We start from the raw sequence: 14,460 nt of genomic DNA, 5'->3' as shown, positions 1-14,460 counted from the left end.
GACGAACGCGTCAAGTACATTCCGGAACTCAAACAAAGGGGATTGACCACTCCGCAATACGAAGACTGGGTGAGAAGGTCCGTCATACAAGAAACACAAGATGAGCCAACTGAGGAGGTGGAAAGGTTGAAAGCCATTATCGAAGCAAAGGATAAGGAAATTCTGCAATTAAGTAAGTCCGTCGAAGCATACAAAGGGATGGCGGAACAAAACAAGCAATTGTATGAAAATGAGCGAGAAAAGCGTCAAGAGCTGAAAAGGAAATGCGGAGAATTATATGACTAAGCTGAACGTGTCAGAATTCCATATGTTAGGGAAACAAAGGACTCTGTATTAGATAGGTTCAGAAGTTTTGGCAATCTTGTACGGAATCGTCTTCGTGACATGATGTAAATATTGGCAAGTTTATCAATGAAAGCGATTTTTCTTTTGCACTCATTTGGAATTATTGTCAAAAACAGGTTTGTGTTACGGGTCCCATTTCGAAGGTGTTGCATCATGCTAGGCCTACCCTTGGCACAAAAAGGGCCCCCCGATAGGACATGCATCCGAATTTTTGGAACATCTACTAACTCTTGTCTTTTTCTTTTTTTTTTTGTTTTGTTTTTGTTGAAAAACTAAGCCAGGGCTAAATCTAAAAGCGAGCCATTTCGTGTTTTCAGGTAAAATTTCAAAATAGCTTCTCGAAAAAGCTCCATTATCACCCAATCGCGTAGTCGAGTTTCAAGAGATAGTGTAAACATGAGTACCCACCCAGAACCATCTGATAGGCCCGCAACGACATCAACAACTGACTTGGCAAATCTGGGAGCTCAACTGAGCGAAGTCCTAAACCAATTTAATGAGCTAAGCGTTGAGATGATGGCCCAATGGCGCGTGATCGACCAATTGGTCACAGGTGGTGCTAGCGGTGAACAGCAACATGAACCCTTACCCCCTGGCCAATCTGAACCTATACTCTTGCCTTATGCTCAAACCTCTGTTACTTCACAGGTTATGAATCCACCCGAAGAAACCTTTACTTATCCCATTCATGGCCCACCACCTACATATGCACCTCACATCCAAACTAATCCTCCTCATGTCCAAATTTCCCAGAATTATCTGTCCATTACTATGAGCATGCCTTTCGAATCACAAGGACCACATTATTACTCCACCGCTGAACCATTCACCCTAGATACCGCCGTTCAAGGGAAAGCTGAAGCTGGGGGGGTCATCCGTGCCCGTGGACAAGAATTTACTAAAGAGATTGGATAAGTTTGAGAAATTTATAAGGAAAATCCAAGGTTTGAGCAAGCAAGGAGGTCTAGACTACAATGAGCTGTGCCTGTTTCCGGATATGCAATTGCCGGTGGGTTTCAAAGCACCTAAGTTTACCAAGTATGACGGAACTGGCAATCCCAAGACCCACCTTCGGATGTTTGCAAACAAGCTGGGGAGACCAATAGATGATGAGAACCTGCCTGTGCGCTTATTTCTCGAGAGTCTGGAAGGTGACGCTTTAGATTGGTACGCCAATTTGAAGCCTGAGGATATGAGATCTTGGATGGATTTATCGACTGCTTTTGTGAGGCAGTATGAATATAATTGCGAGCTTGCTCCGACGAGGACCGCGTTGGAGGGAACCAAGAGGAAACCATCGGAGGACCATAAGACGTATGCGAAAAGATGGAGGAAGCTGGCTGCTAGGGTGGAGCCTCCCATGACCGAAAATGAAATTGTTCGCACGTTCATTAAAGCTCATGACCCACCCTACTTTGAAGAGATTTTCCGTATGACTGGGTGTTCCTTTGCTGAGATTGTCAACAAATTGGAAGAGTATGATGAGTTTATAAGGGCAGGCAAGATTGTTAATGTTTCAGCCTTAAAGTCGCAATTAGAGGCTATGCAAAGCCAAAACAGCATCAGTAAAAAGTTTCAGTTTAAGAAGAAAGATGAGGAAACTTCCTTTGTTTGGAACCAAGGTTTTTCTTCCCGAGCTACATACCAACGAAATCCCACCTACTCACCTCATTACCTATACCAACCACGCCCTCGACCTGTCTACAATACCACAATCAACCACCCCCGTCCTCGACCAAATTACCCAAACACACCGTCAACGCCATTTCATATTTTCCCACCAAACTTCCAAATTAGACCGCGCCCTCCTTTCAATCCAAGACCCATGCCACCCCCTAACCCAAATTACCAATACCAACAGGCCAGTGACACCCAAAGTCCAACCCCATACCGGACCTTTACCAATTTAGGTCGGCCTGTTGACCAGTTATATGAGCAATTGAAAGCTGCTGGGAAGATTGGTACGGTACCCCCTAAGACCTACTCCAAAGGATTTTCCATTGGTTATGATTCGCAGTCATTTTGTGCTTATCATTCGGGAGCCCCTGGACATTCAACTGCCAATTGCTGGGCGCTTAAGTATAAAATTCAAGACATGATTGAGTCCGAAGACATAGTCCTGAGGAGGAGGGAGGAACAAGGTCCAAATGTTAGCAAAAATCCTCTTCCAACACACAAAGACACCGTGGGAGTTATTACTATTAATGAAGAGATTGAGGAACCTGCACAATTCATTGTAGACGAAACCGAGATAATGGGAGTCATCGGAGAACCATTCATACTAGAGGAGCAGGCCTATAAAGTCAGGAAAAATACCGATCCGTTTATTCTGGAAATGGTGCCTTTGGAATGTGAGCCTTCGGAGCTTGTGGTACTTGAATTGCCTGAGCAGCCTCCTATTCTTAATCTACAAGAGGTCCCGTGGAATTATAGCGAACCCACGCTATTAATTGGAGGGGAAAAGGTGCCCAGAAGGGAAGTGGACGCCATTACTAGATCTGAAAGAATCATAGGGGAACCCGCAGTTGATGAGCCCTCAAAAGCAAAAGAAAATGTTGTTCCGACAAGACCAATTGTGACTGATGAAGAGGCTTTCAATTTCCTTAAGATGTTGAAGAAAAGTGAGTATAAGGTGGTCGAGCAATTGGACAAATTGCCCGCTCAAATTTCTATATTGAATTTGCTTCTGACCTCGAAACTTCATCGAGAAGCTTTACTCAAGGTCCTAACTAAGGCTCAAGTGCCTAAGAATATTCCTGTGGATAAATTCATTCATGTAGTTGAACATGTTATGGCTTCAAATCAAATTTCTTTTTCTGATGAAGATTTGACTTCAGATGGGATTGGACACAATAAAGCATTGTATATCTCAGTCCGTTGTAATGGGAAGTTATTACCAAGGATTTTGATAGACAATGGGTCTGCTCTTAATATTTGTTCTTGGAACACTTTGGTTAAGTTGGGATTTCAGAAAGCTAAACTTCGGCCATCTGCCATTGTGGTGAGGGGATTTGATGGCGCGAAAAGGGAATCAATGGGGGAAGTGGATTTGGTGCTGGAAATCGGACCTGCCCAATTTCAAGTTACGTGCCAAGTCATGGACTTCTCGAGTGTTTATAATGTTCTTCTCGGACGACCTTGGATTCATACTTCAGGCGCCATACCTTCTTCACTCCATCAAATGTTGAAATTTGTGGTGAATGGCTAGTTGGTTACGATATTTGCTGAGGAAGATTGCACTATGCTCATCAATCCTGCATCGGAAGATGATGGCGATAGAAAAGCTCTAGTTTCCCTTCACCATGTAGCTGACATTGTTTCGGTGGGAAGGGCGTCCAAGGACAAGGCGGCAGTGGAAGTGAATTTACCTCAAGCCAGCGTTATGATGGCCAAAGAGCTGATTCGAGGAGGTTATGAAGTAGGCAAGGGCCTTGGGCGTCACCTACAAGGGGTTTTGAAGCCAATAGAACTTCAAGAAAAAAAGGATACCTTCGGATTAGGGTTTCAACCTACTGGCAAGGACAAGAAAGAAATGATGAATCGTAGGAGGGCAGAGAAGGAAGGGAGACAGCTTATCATGAATATCCCACCATTATACTGTACTTTTCCTTACCCATCAGAGGTGATCAGATCTGAAGTAGACCCGATCGAGGAAGTGGAGGTTGGATTATCTGAGCTATTTGTGGGGGTTATTTCTGAGGGGGAGCCGTTGGAGGACCCAGGATTTCCAGAGGTGCCTATTGAAGCAGTGAAGAACTGGACCAGTGATCTTCTTCCCTCCTGCAGGGAATTTCGATAAATTAGGGGATTGCCTTTGGTCGACATGAGACAAATCATTTATACTACTTATCTTTTGTCTTTCAATGTTTGTAAATAGTTTTCAATCAAATGTTTTCCAATGCAAGTCTTGCGTTAAATTTCTTGTTAAGTAGCATGTCATGATGTTATCCTTTACTTTGAATTTCAATGAAATGCACAGTGTTTATGGTCCAAATGGTTTTAACTTACTTACTATTGTACTTATTTTATTCTTTTTCAGATGGCCAAAAATAAAACACATTGACCCTTTGGATATCACTATTCTGAATTTTGATGATTGCGATCTCGATATCCCTCACGACTTTGAAATTTTGGAATCTGAAATTCAAGACGAGAGCGATAACGAGGAAGAATCTGAGTCTTTGTTAAAGGATTTTGAACAGTATGAGGAGAAATCCAAACCGAACTTAGAAGAAACAGAAGTTGTTAATCTTGGCACTGAGACTGAGGTTAAGGAGATAAAAATTAGCATTCACTTGAATAAGAAACAGAGAAAAGAAATGATTGAGTTTTTGACTATGTTTCAAGATGTGTTTGCCTGGTCCTATAATGATATGCCTGGGATTTCAACAGATATAATGGTCCATCGATTGCCAACCGATCCGAATTTTCCACCAGTGAAACAAAAACCTCGCAAGTTTAAGCCAGACATGAGCCTCAAAATTAAGGAGCAAATCGAGAAGCAGCTCAATGCTAGAATCATTATGGTGTCTCATTATCCCATTTGGCTTTCAAACCCTGTACCTGTTCCAAAAAAAAAAGTGGAGAAGTGCGAGTCTGTGTCGATTACAGGGATCTTAATAAAGCCAGCCCGAAAGATGATTTTCCGTTGCCAAACATTCATATTCTTCTAGACAATACCGCAGGGCATGAGATTGAATCATTTGCTGACTGTTTTGCTGGGTATCACCAGATCTTAATGGCAGAGGAAGATAGAGAGAAAACAGCTTTTATTACGCCATGGGGAACATTTTGCTACCGGATAATACCATTTGGATTGAAAAATGCCGGAGCCACCTACCAAAGGACCATGACCACCCTGTTCCATGATATGATTCATAAGGAGATGGAGGTTTACGTGGACGACATCATTATCAAATCCATGAGAGCGGAGGATCATCTGATTGATTTGAAAAGGTTATTCGAAAGATTGAGAAGATATGATTTGAAGTTAAACCCTACAAAGTGTGCATTTGGGGCCCCTGCCGGAAAGTTATTGGGATTCATTGTCAGTAAGAAGGGTATTGAGATAGATCCGGCAAAGATTAAGGCCATTCGTGAGATGCCAGTGCCAAGAACGCAAAAGAACGTGAAGAGTTTTTTAGGAAGGATTAACTTCATCGGGAGGTTCATTGCTCAGTTGACCCATACGTGTGAGCCTTTGTTCAAATTATTGAAGAAAAATGTACCGTTGCGTTGGAGTGGAGAATGCCAGCAGGCGTTTGATAAGATCAAGGACTATTTATTGCATCCTCCAGTTTTAGTGCCACCCAAACCGGGACGACCTTTGATCATGTACCTATCGATGTTGGACGAAGCTATGGGGTGTGTATTGGGACAACACGACGAATCGGGGAAAAGGGAGCAAGCCATCTATTACCTCAGTAAGAAGTTCACTGCGTATGAAGCCAGCTATTTTTTTCTGGAGAGGAGTTGCTGCGCTTTAGCTTGGGCCGCACAAAAGTTGAGGCATTACTTGCTCAGTCATACTACTTACCTCATTTCCCGCTCCGACCCTTTGAAATATCTGTTGGGAAAGCCTATGCCGACAGGACGTATGGCAAAATGGCAGATGATTCTTTCGGAGTTTGATATTTTTTTACCACGCAGAAGGCTATCAAGGGCTAGGCTGTGGCCGATCATTTGGCTGAAAATCCGCTGAGAGATGATTATCAACCGCTTCACACTTATTTTCCGGATGAAGAGGCCCTGTTCGTGGGTATAGCAGAAGATATGAATGATCAATGCCCGGAGTGGAGGATGTTCTTTGACGGAGCATCAAATTCCTTCGGGGCTGGTATTGGAGTTGTTCTAGTTTCGCCTGAAGGAAAGCATTACCCTGGTTCGGCCAAACTCCGATTTTTCTGTACTAACAATATGGCCGAATATGAAGCGTGCATTTTTTGGTTAAAGATGGCGTTAGAAATGGAGATTAAGGATTTACTAGTGTTCAGCGATTCAGATTTGCTTGTACATCAGACTCTCAAGGAGTGGATCACACGGGATTCAAAGATCTTGCCTTATCATTGCAGCTTACTGGATTTAGCAAATAAGTTTAGGAGTTTGGAGTTTCGGCACATTCCTCGTGTCCGAAATGTCTTTGCCGATGCTTTGGCCACTTTATCTTCAATGATTCAACATCCAGATGAGTTGGTAATTGAACCTATTCAGATTCATCTACAAGAAAAACCGGCTCACTACCTAGTTGTGGAAAAGTCTTCCAATGGCCGTCCCTGGTACAACGATATCAAGAAATTTCTCAAAACAGGGTTCTATCCCCCAGGGGCAGATACAACTGCTAAAAGTTTCTTGCGCAGATTATCCTCCAAATTTTTCCTAAACGGAGAGGTGGTATACAAAAGGACGTCAGATTTGGGCCTTTTAAGGTGTGTTGATGAAGATGAAGCAGAATACCTGATGAAAGAAGTACATAGTGGAGTATGTGGATCACATATGAATGGCCATTTATTAGCAAGAAAGATCATGAGGACCGGATATTTTTGACTTACTATGGAGCATGATTGTGTAGTTTTCGTTAGGAATGCATCAAGTGTCAATTGCATGGAGATGTTATGCGCACTCCCCCTACAGAATTACACAGTATGACTGCTCCCTGGCCATGTTCGATGTGGGGTATGGATGTAATCGGAGCCATTGACCCTCCCGCTTCAAATGGGCATCGGTTTATTCTGGTGGCAATTGAGTACTTCACCAAGTGGGTTGAAACTGAATCTTATAAGCATGTGACTAAAAAGGTGGTGACGGACTTTCTAAGGAAGCACATCATTTGTCGTTTTGGAGTATCAGAGACATTAATCACTGACAATGCCAAGAATCTTAACAATGATATGGTAGATAGATTGTGTGAACAGTTCAAAGTCAGGCATCGGAACTCCTCTATTTATAGACCACAGATGAATGGAGCTGTGGAGCCCGCAAATAAGAACTTGAAGAAGATAATTCGAAAAATGATTGAAAAACACCGTGATTGGCACGAGAAGCTCTCTTATGCATTAATAGCATATAGAACTACTATACGGACCTCTACTGGGACAACTCCCTACAACCTTATGTATGGGATGGAAGCAGTGCTGCCAGCTGAGATCGAAATCCCTTCATTGCGCATTTTAATGGAGGCCAAGCTAGATGAGGCTGATTGGATTAAACAACGTCATGAGTAGTTATCCTTAATTGATGAAAAGAGATTAAATGCCATTTGTCATGATCAATGCTATCAAAAAAAGGTAGCCCGTGCTTACAATAAGTAGGTCAGACCACGGATATTCGCAGAAGGAGATAAAGTGCTGAAACACATTTTGCCAATACAAGAGGAAGCTAAGGGGAAATTTGCACCAAATTGGCAAGGCCCTTTTATTGTCCAGAAAGTTTTGCCCGGAGGAGCACTCATTCTTGCAGAAATGGATGGGCAAGTGTTCCCTCAACCAATTAATTCGGACATGTGTAAGAAATTTTTCATATGATACATGGAATTTTCCTTTTAGGGTCAATGTAGCGAATGGAATGAAAAGTCAGGCCTTCTTCCTTTCCAATTAAGTATTCTATCCTTAGTTACTCCCTTTTGAGCCTTCAGAGTAAATCATTTCGTTTGGCAACCACTGAGAATCGTAAACCCCACACTGGGGTAGGTTTTGAGTTGAAAAGTTAAGAAAAAGGGGAGGGGTTTCAAAAAGGTAAAAATGTAAATGAAAGATGAAAGGAAAAGAACCTCGGTTAAGCATAAACTTTGACAAAATTTTGAGAGTTTCAAAAAGAATGGCAGAAAGCCAAAAAGAAAAGGGGGAGAGGAAAATGAAAGAAAAGAGAGCCTCAATTAGGGATAAAACTGGGGCAAGTTTTGATTTCACTCTAAGATAGGTTTGGTGCAACAATGCGATCTCAGATTATTTAAACCACGGTTAGAATCCGCTTTCAAGCCTTAACTTTTCTGAACGCCCCGCCTAACCCCATTACAAAAGCCTAAAGTCCTGATTTCTGTTCGTTATATGGCCTTTTTAGGACAATTTCTAATCAAGTGGCACATGATGTCAAAAACACCTCCCCTTTTTTGCAAGGGAAGGATTGTTATACTGATGCCATTATTTCTTAAAATACATTTCTGGATTAATATGGGCGATGGACAAGATTTGTTTGGTGAAAACCCGCAAGGGCACCTTAGAAAAAAAAGAAAAAAAAAAAGAAAAGAAAAAACAACAACAAACAACAAAACACAAAATGGGCAGGGGCAACCTTAGTGAAAATTCGAAAGGGCGCTGAGGTAGGGTTTCATAAGGAAAAGTGAGTTTGGATCCGAAGGGCTGGTGACTTAGTTCATTGAAATTTCTCCTCACATTGTGGTTCTGTTTGTCAAGCATTGAACTTCCGAAGATTGATATCCAAAGGGTCAAAAGTGGCATTCAGTTCGAGAATTCAAAACGTTCGATTTATCTAACACAAGCTTTTAAATTTGAGTATATAAGCTTATTTGAAAATGACTTTTTCAATAAAAGGGATGACTGTATTTACATTACTAGAATTATCGTCATCATATGCAATTAGAGTATTTTTATGTGCTTCATGGTCCCGTTAGTCTCTTTTGTTTTTATCAATGGCAATCCCTATAAGTTATCGAAGATAAATGGATACTCAATGATATGCTGGTTTAAGTGCAAGAAATTATAGAAGTTTGATATTGTTCGCAGGGCAAGGTTGGAGTACTCACTACGTCACCAAAGAAGTCCGAAATACTCATGTTTACACATCTCTTGAAGAAAGGGGCTGATCGAATGGTGGCGGTGTTATCTATCCTTATTTCTTTTCTTGCAGGTCCGATAGGTCAATCGCATTACACTGGGACAATTCTTAGAAGAAATCGTTTGTCTCTCCTTCTGAAACTCTACGAAAATCTTGCACAAAATTAACCAATCAAAGGCAGGTTCGGGTGTTGATCCCACTGACCAATTATTGATCCAAGCGACCGATCGAAGGCAGGCTCGGGTGTTGATCCCACTGACCAATTACTGACCAAATGACCGATCGAAGGCAAGTTCGGGTGTTGATATTACTGACCAATTACTGACCAAATGACCGATCGAAGACAGGCTTGGGTGTTGATCCCACTGACCAAGTGACCGATCGAAAGCAGGCTCGGGTGTTGATCCCACTGACCAATTATTGAACCAAATGACCGATCGAAGGCAGGCTCGGGTGTTGATCACACTGACCAACTATTGATCCAAGTGACCGATCGAAAGCAGGCTCGGGTATTCGTCCCACTAACCAACAGGGAAAGCAGGCTCGGGTATTTATCCCACTGACCTTCTCATGTTTAGTAATGCAGGTAAGTATTTGGTGTCCACTTCTTTGTCTCAAATTTTTCCAAAACTCAGACAAAGAGGGGCAAACTGTAGACACCAAATTTTAAAATAATTTTTATCCTAACTTTGTTTCTATTTTTAGTAATAATTCTCTTAATTCCATAATTTCTAGTTCTTAGACTTTTATAATTTGTATAGCACTTTAGTTTTTTTTAGATTATTATTATTTATCATTTTTATTTTGTATTCATTTTTACTCTTTTAGTTATTTGTTTTATTTTATTTTATTTTATTTATAAGACTTTTTAGCATAAAAAAAATAATAAAAAAAAAACGCTGGGCACACTCGCTGCTTCTCCTTGATATCGTATCAACAGAAAATAAAGTCGCAGGTTTGCAGCCGCATATTTTCAGCTATTTTCCTTGTTTCTTTTAGCTCCCTTCGAGGCTGAGTATGAGGCCCTATTGACGGGGTTGCGGATAGCCCACCAGATGGGTATAGCCGCGATCAAAGTCCGGAGCGACTCTCAGCTCGTCGTCCTCCAAGGTCGCGGGGAATACGAGGCCAAGGAGGAGGTCATGAAGAAATATCTGGCTAAGGTGCAGGAGGCAATAGCCCTGTTTGATACCTTTGAAATCGAGCGGGTGCCAAGATCGCAAAACATGCGTGCAGACGCCCTGTCAAAGCTGGCATCCTCCTCGTTTGCGCACCTGAACAAGGAAGTTTTGGTAGAGGTGGTCAAGCAGAAAAGTATCAACCATGTCCACATCCTGGCTATAGACAGCTCGGCCACTTGGATGACCCTCCTAGTAAACTTCCTCAGCTCGAGTGCCCTCCCTGAGAACAAAACCGAGACTCGCCGGATCCAGTTCAGAACTGCCAAGTACGCCTACTCTGGGGGAACCCTCTACAGGAGGTCATACTTATCGCCCTGGCTAAAGTGCGTGACTCCCGAGGAAAGTGACTACGTCCTTCGCGAAATCCATGAAGGGATATGTGCGGCACATGTGGGGTCTCGGGTATTGGCCAAAAAGTGCCTTCTCTTGGACTACTATTGGCCCTCCATCTTCCAAGATGCCGCAGAACTGGTACAGAAATGACGAGCTCGCCAGGTGCACGTCCCACTGCGCCACCAGCCAGCTCGAGAAATGATCCTGTAGACACCAAATTTTAAAATAATTTTTATCCTAACTTTGTTTCTATTTTTAGTAATAATTCTCTTAATTCCATAATTTCTAGTTCTTAGACTTTTAGAATTTGTATAGCACTTTAGTTTTTTTTTTAGATTATTATTATTTATCATTTTTATTTTGTATTCATTTTTACTCTTTTAGTTATTTATTTTATTTTATTTTATTTTATTTTATTTATAAGACTTTTTAGCATAAAAAAAATAATAAAAAAAAACGCTGGGCACACTCGCTGCTTCTCCTTGATATCGTATCAACAGAAAATAAAGTCGCAGGTTTGCAGCTGCATATTTTCGGCTATTTTCCTTGTTTCTTTTAGCTCCCTTCGATCATGTTAGTACTGTTACACCTGGCTTTCATCGGCAAGCCAAGAAAACAATTCAGAAGTTGTGGCTAATCCAATGGCTGAGAGAGAAACGGTGACCTGAAGCTGTTTATGAACCATCAAGATGAGGTTTTAGGGTGGGGAGCCTGATATAAAAGGGACGACTGGATTTTTAGGAGAAAAAAAAAAGGGAAACCAAGGGAGGTTTTGTGGCGGCTGAGAGAGGAAAAAGAGGAAAAGAAAAGCTCAGAGTTGCAGTCAAGTGAGCAAAAAAAAAAAAAAGCAAGCAAGCTTTGAGAGTGGGTCTGAGATAGAAGGAAAACCAGAATTTGAGGTTTAGAAAGAGACCGAAAGGGAGAGAGCGAGAGGTAGGCAGTTCAAAACCTTTGGCCGAAAGGAAAAAGCTTGGCGGCTGGGAAAAGAAGTTACGGGTGAGGTGGAAAAGAGTTTGGGGTTGCAAGAAGGTGACAGATCCTTATCATCGTTGTTCCGTTGACGTTCCTTTGAAGATCCGGCAGAAACCATCTCGGCCTTTTTTTTAGTCATCCCACGCTTCATTTCGTATTTAAGGTAAAATCCTTATCTTTTATGGTAGAAATCTGTTTTCTTTATTGTTATTTGCTTCTGTCTTTGCTTCTGTGATTAGTTGATGGTTCTTTGCTGATAAAGTTGTGATGTTTGGAGTCTATGTGATGAATCAGTAGGTCTCATTTGAATTTTACTGTATGATTGTGTTTTGGCCGAACAAAAATTGCAGAAAGTTTGCAGCTTTGCTTGTTTTTGTGCTTAGAATCTTTTAGCTTGGGCTGGGTTTTGAGAGACAGAAACCCAGGTGTGGTATATCATGAACGTTCATCACAAGTCCCTTCCCTAGCATCTCTGCTGTTTTTTTTTTATCTGTGTGAACTTATGAATCTGATGGAAATAAGTTAATGCATAGCGTTTGGATAGGTTTCACTTTGCACAAACAAATTTTGGATGCACGAGAAAGTTGCAGAATTTTTATTTCCTAGCTTTGTATGCGCATCCTTTCTGATTTTGTGTTTAAGTCAAAGAATTCTATGTTCAAAACTAGTAAGGATTTTTTATGAGTCTTTTCGCCTGTTTCTAGAATGTTTTGTGCTTAAGAATTGTGCCTAAAAATCTGCTGCAACAAGCTGAAGTCTCTTGGCATGTTGCAGCAGCTTGGAAGGGTCCTTTTCTTTTCTTTTGGGTCGTTGAAGTGGTAGTTGGTTAGACTTTCTTGCTATTGTTTGTTGCTTATCTGAGATAACATGAACAATATATGCTATGAAGACTGCATTTAGGATAAACAATAGCATTTGATCGATGTTAACAACATGGTCCTGAGGTCTTTGCACTTGTGTTTGTTTTGGTTTGCTTTGATTCATGTCCGTGGGTCTCAGTTGAAATGAGAAAATTACAGCAAGTGTTTTTTCTTTCTGTTGCAGTAGTTTTTCTCGCAACATGTGCATGAAAACTTCAGGAAAATGTTTGTCTTTCGTTACTTGTTTGGGTGTCGAAGAGTGGTACCTTGTTGTTTGGTTTCAAACTATGATTTTTGTCTGAAAAATCTTCGAGCCAGGCTGTATATTTAGGGCCAAAAAGCTGCATTTCTTTGTCATGTTTTGCTGCTTTGCTTTCGTCCTGTAACAGCCCACAACCAAAGTTTCGGTCATCCAATTTGCTGTTTGATCTTATGTTGGAAAGAGGAATTGGATAAGAAGTGTTGGGTTTGTATGTTTGGGGTCTGAAACACTTGAATCATAATTCGATGCTTGCTGGAAATGAATATCAGCTTGCCGCAAGTCCTCACGTTGCTTTTGCTGTTTTTTTTTTCTTATGGTTGCACTTGTAGTGAGGTAGAGACAAATGCATATTTCGGATGCTGTGTTTGTCCATTGCTTGTTGTTTTCTTTTTGTTCAATATGCAGCGCACATTTCATCATTTTTAGATGGCCTGAGCGTGTTTTGTAAAAAAAAAAAAAAAAAAACTGATGTATTGCTGTTCAAGGAAGCAACAGCAGTAAATTTTTCAGAAAAATCGCATGCTCCCATTCCTACGCGTCTCTTTTTCTCTCTTGGTTTGTTTTGGACGTTGATTTTTGTGAATTCATTGTTTTGGAATCGAGGCTTTGATGTTGGGTTAAAAATATTAGCTTGGTTTGGATGGAAAGATGGCATTAGAATGAACACAAGAATTGCCGGAAACATGGTTGAAAAATTGCAGATGAATGCTTCTTTCGTTGCATGCATGCAAAAGGTTTCGCAATTTGCATTTTAACCCCTCAAGTTTCCCCTTATGCCACTATGACCGAGAAAATTGGAAAAACTAATCAATTTGGTCCCTGTCATTTTGCAGCAATGCTACAAAGACCCAATTAGGTTCTAATTTCTTGCAAATAGGTCTTAGAATAATTGTAATTTGAGCCATTACTTGACCTTTTCTTGCTCTTGGACCTTTAAAGTTCCTAAAATGTTTCAATTGGCCTTGGTTGATTGATTAATGGTTGCTATTGGGTCTTTAGTCATTTTGCTATTTGAGAAATTTGATCAATGATTCAGTTTTGCTTGGAAATTATGCATTATTCGATCATTTTTAAGTTGTAATTGAAGAAGGATTCGATGATTTTGTGGATTCAAATTGGCTTATTTACATTTTACCACTAAATTGGTGCATTCATTCTTTGTTTTGATGGTTTTTAGCCCAAGTTATCCCTTTCTTTGGTGACTTTAGCCCAAGTTAAGTCGTGTTTACTTTACTAACATCATAAACGGGGAGGTATAATTTCTTTTATCCTTTTTTTTTGTCTCTCTCCTATGTGATCCAACGTGCTAAGTGAGAATTGCATGTCTACTTTGCTTTCCTTGCCTTTCTTTAATTCCTCTCACTTATTTCATTTACTTTTGCTTTTATTAAGTTATTCTTTTATGGGGTATGTGTACACCTCTTGGCTTGTAATAGATAGGGCTTGGAGAGCAATTTTGTCCATTTTTCCCCTTCCCCTTTTGTTTTAGTTAGCAAATGTAATAGGTTCATTAGCTTGATTGCTTGCTTTTGTTGCTACGTGTTAATTTGCTTTATTAGGCTCTTGCATCTAGTCGAGCATGCTAAGTGTTATGTGCTATGTGTTTATAGGTGATTGGCATGTCTACTTGCTTTCTATAGTCATAGATGAATGTGATGGATGAATGCGTATACCATGGCTAGTCCAATGCTAGTCATAGTCCTCCCTTTTGATCCTC

General features: G+C 40.9%; 3 protein-coding genes across 3 annotated transcripts; all 3 read left to right on the top strand.

Annotated features, from left to right (window-relative positions):
• Positions 1–1,342: 1,342 nt before the first annotated feature.
• On the top strand, positions 1,343–3,553 carry LOC113737603 (uncharacterized). The gene has a single exon (XM_027264807.2). The coding sequence runs from the start codon at positions 1,343–1,345 to the stop codon at positions 3,551–3,553; it is 2,211 nt and encodes a 736-aa protein (XP_027120608.2).
• Positions 3,554–3,586: 33 nt separating this feature from the next.
• On the top strand, positions 3,587–6,046 carry LOC140038819 (uncharacterized). Its single transcript, XM_072084220.1, has 3 exons — positions 3,587–4,109; positions 4,495–4,871; positions 5,078–6,046. Exons 1-3 carry the CDS (start codon positions 3,587–3,589, stop codon positions 6,044–6,046), a joined length of 1,869 nt encoding a protein of 622 aa, XP_071940321.1.
• A 4,144-nt stretch (positions 6,047–10,190) lies between these two features.
• Positions 10,191–10,799, top strand: LOC140038817 (uncharacterized). Its single transcript, XM_072084209.1, has one exon. The coding sequence runs from the start codon at positions 10,191–10,193 to the stop codon at positions 10,797–10,799; it is 609 nt and encodes a 202-aa protein (XP_071940310.1).
• The last annotated feature ends 3,661 nt before the right edge of the window (positions 10,800–14,460 follow it).

The sequence above is a fragment of the Coffea arabica genome, chromosome 1c, assembly GCF_036785885.1.
Source record: "Coffea arabica cultivar ET-39 chromosome 1c, Coffea Arabica ET-39 HiFi, whole genome shotgun sequence".
NCBI classification, from domain to species: Eukaryota; Viridiplantae; Streptophyta; class Magnoliopsida; order Gentianales; family Rubiaceae; genus Coffea; species Coffea arabica.
Note: the sequence above shows the minus strand (reverse complement) of the source record. Positions and strands in the feature narration are given on the sequence as shown.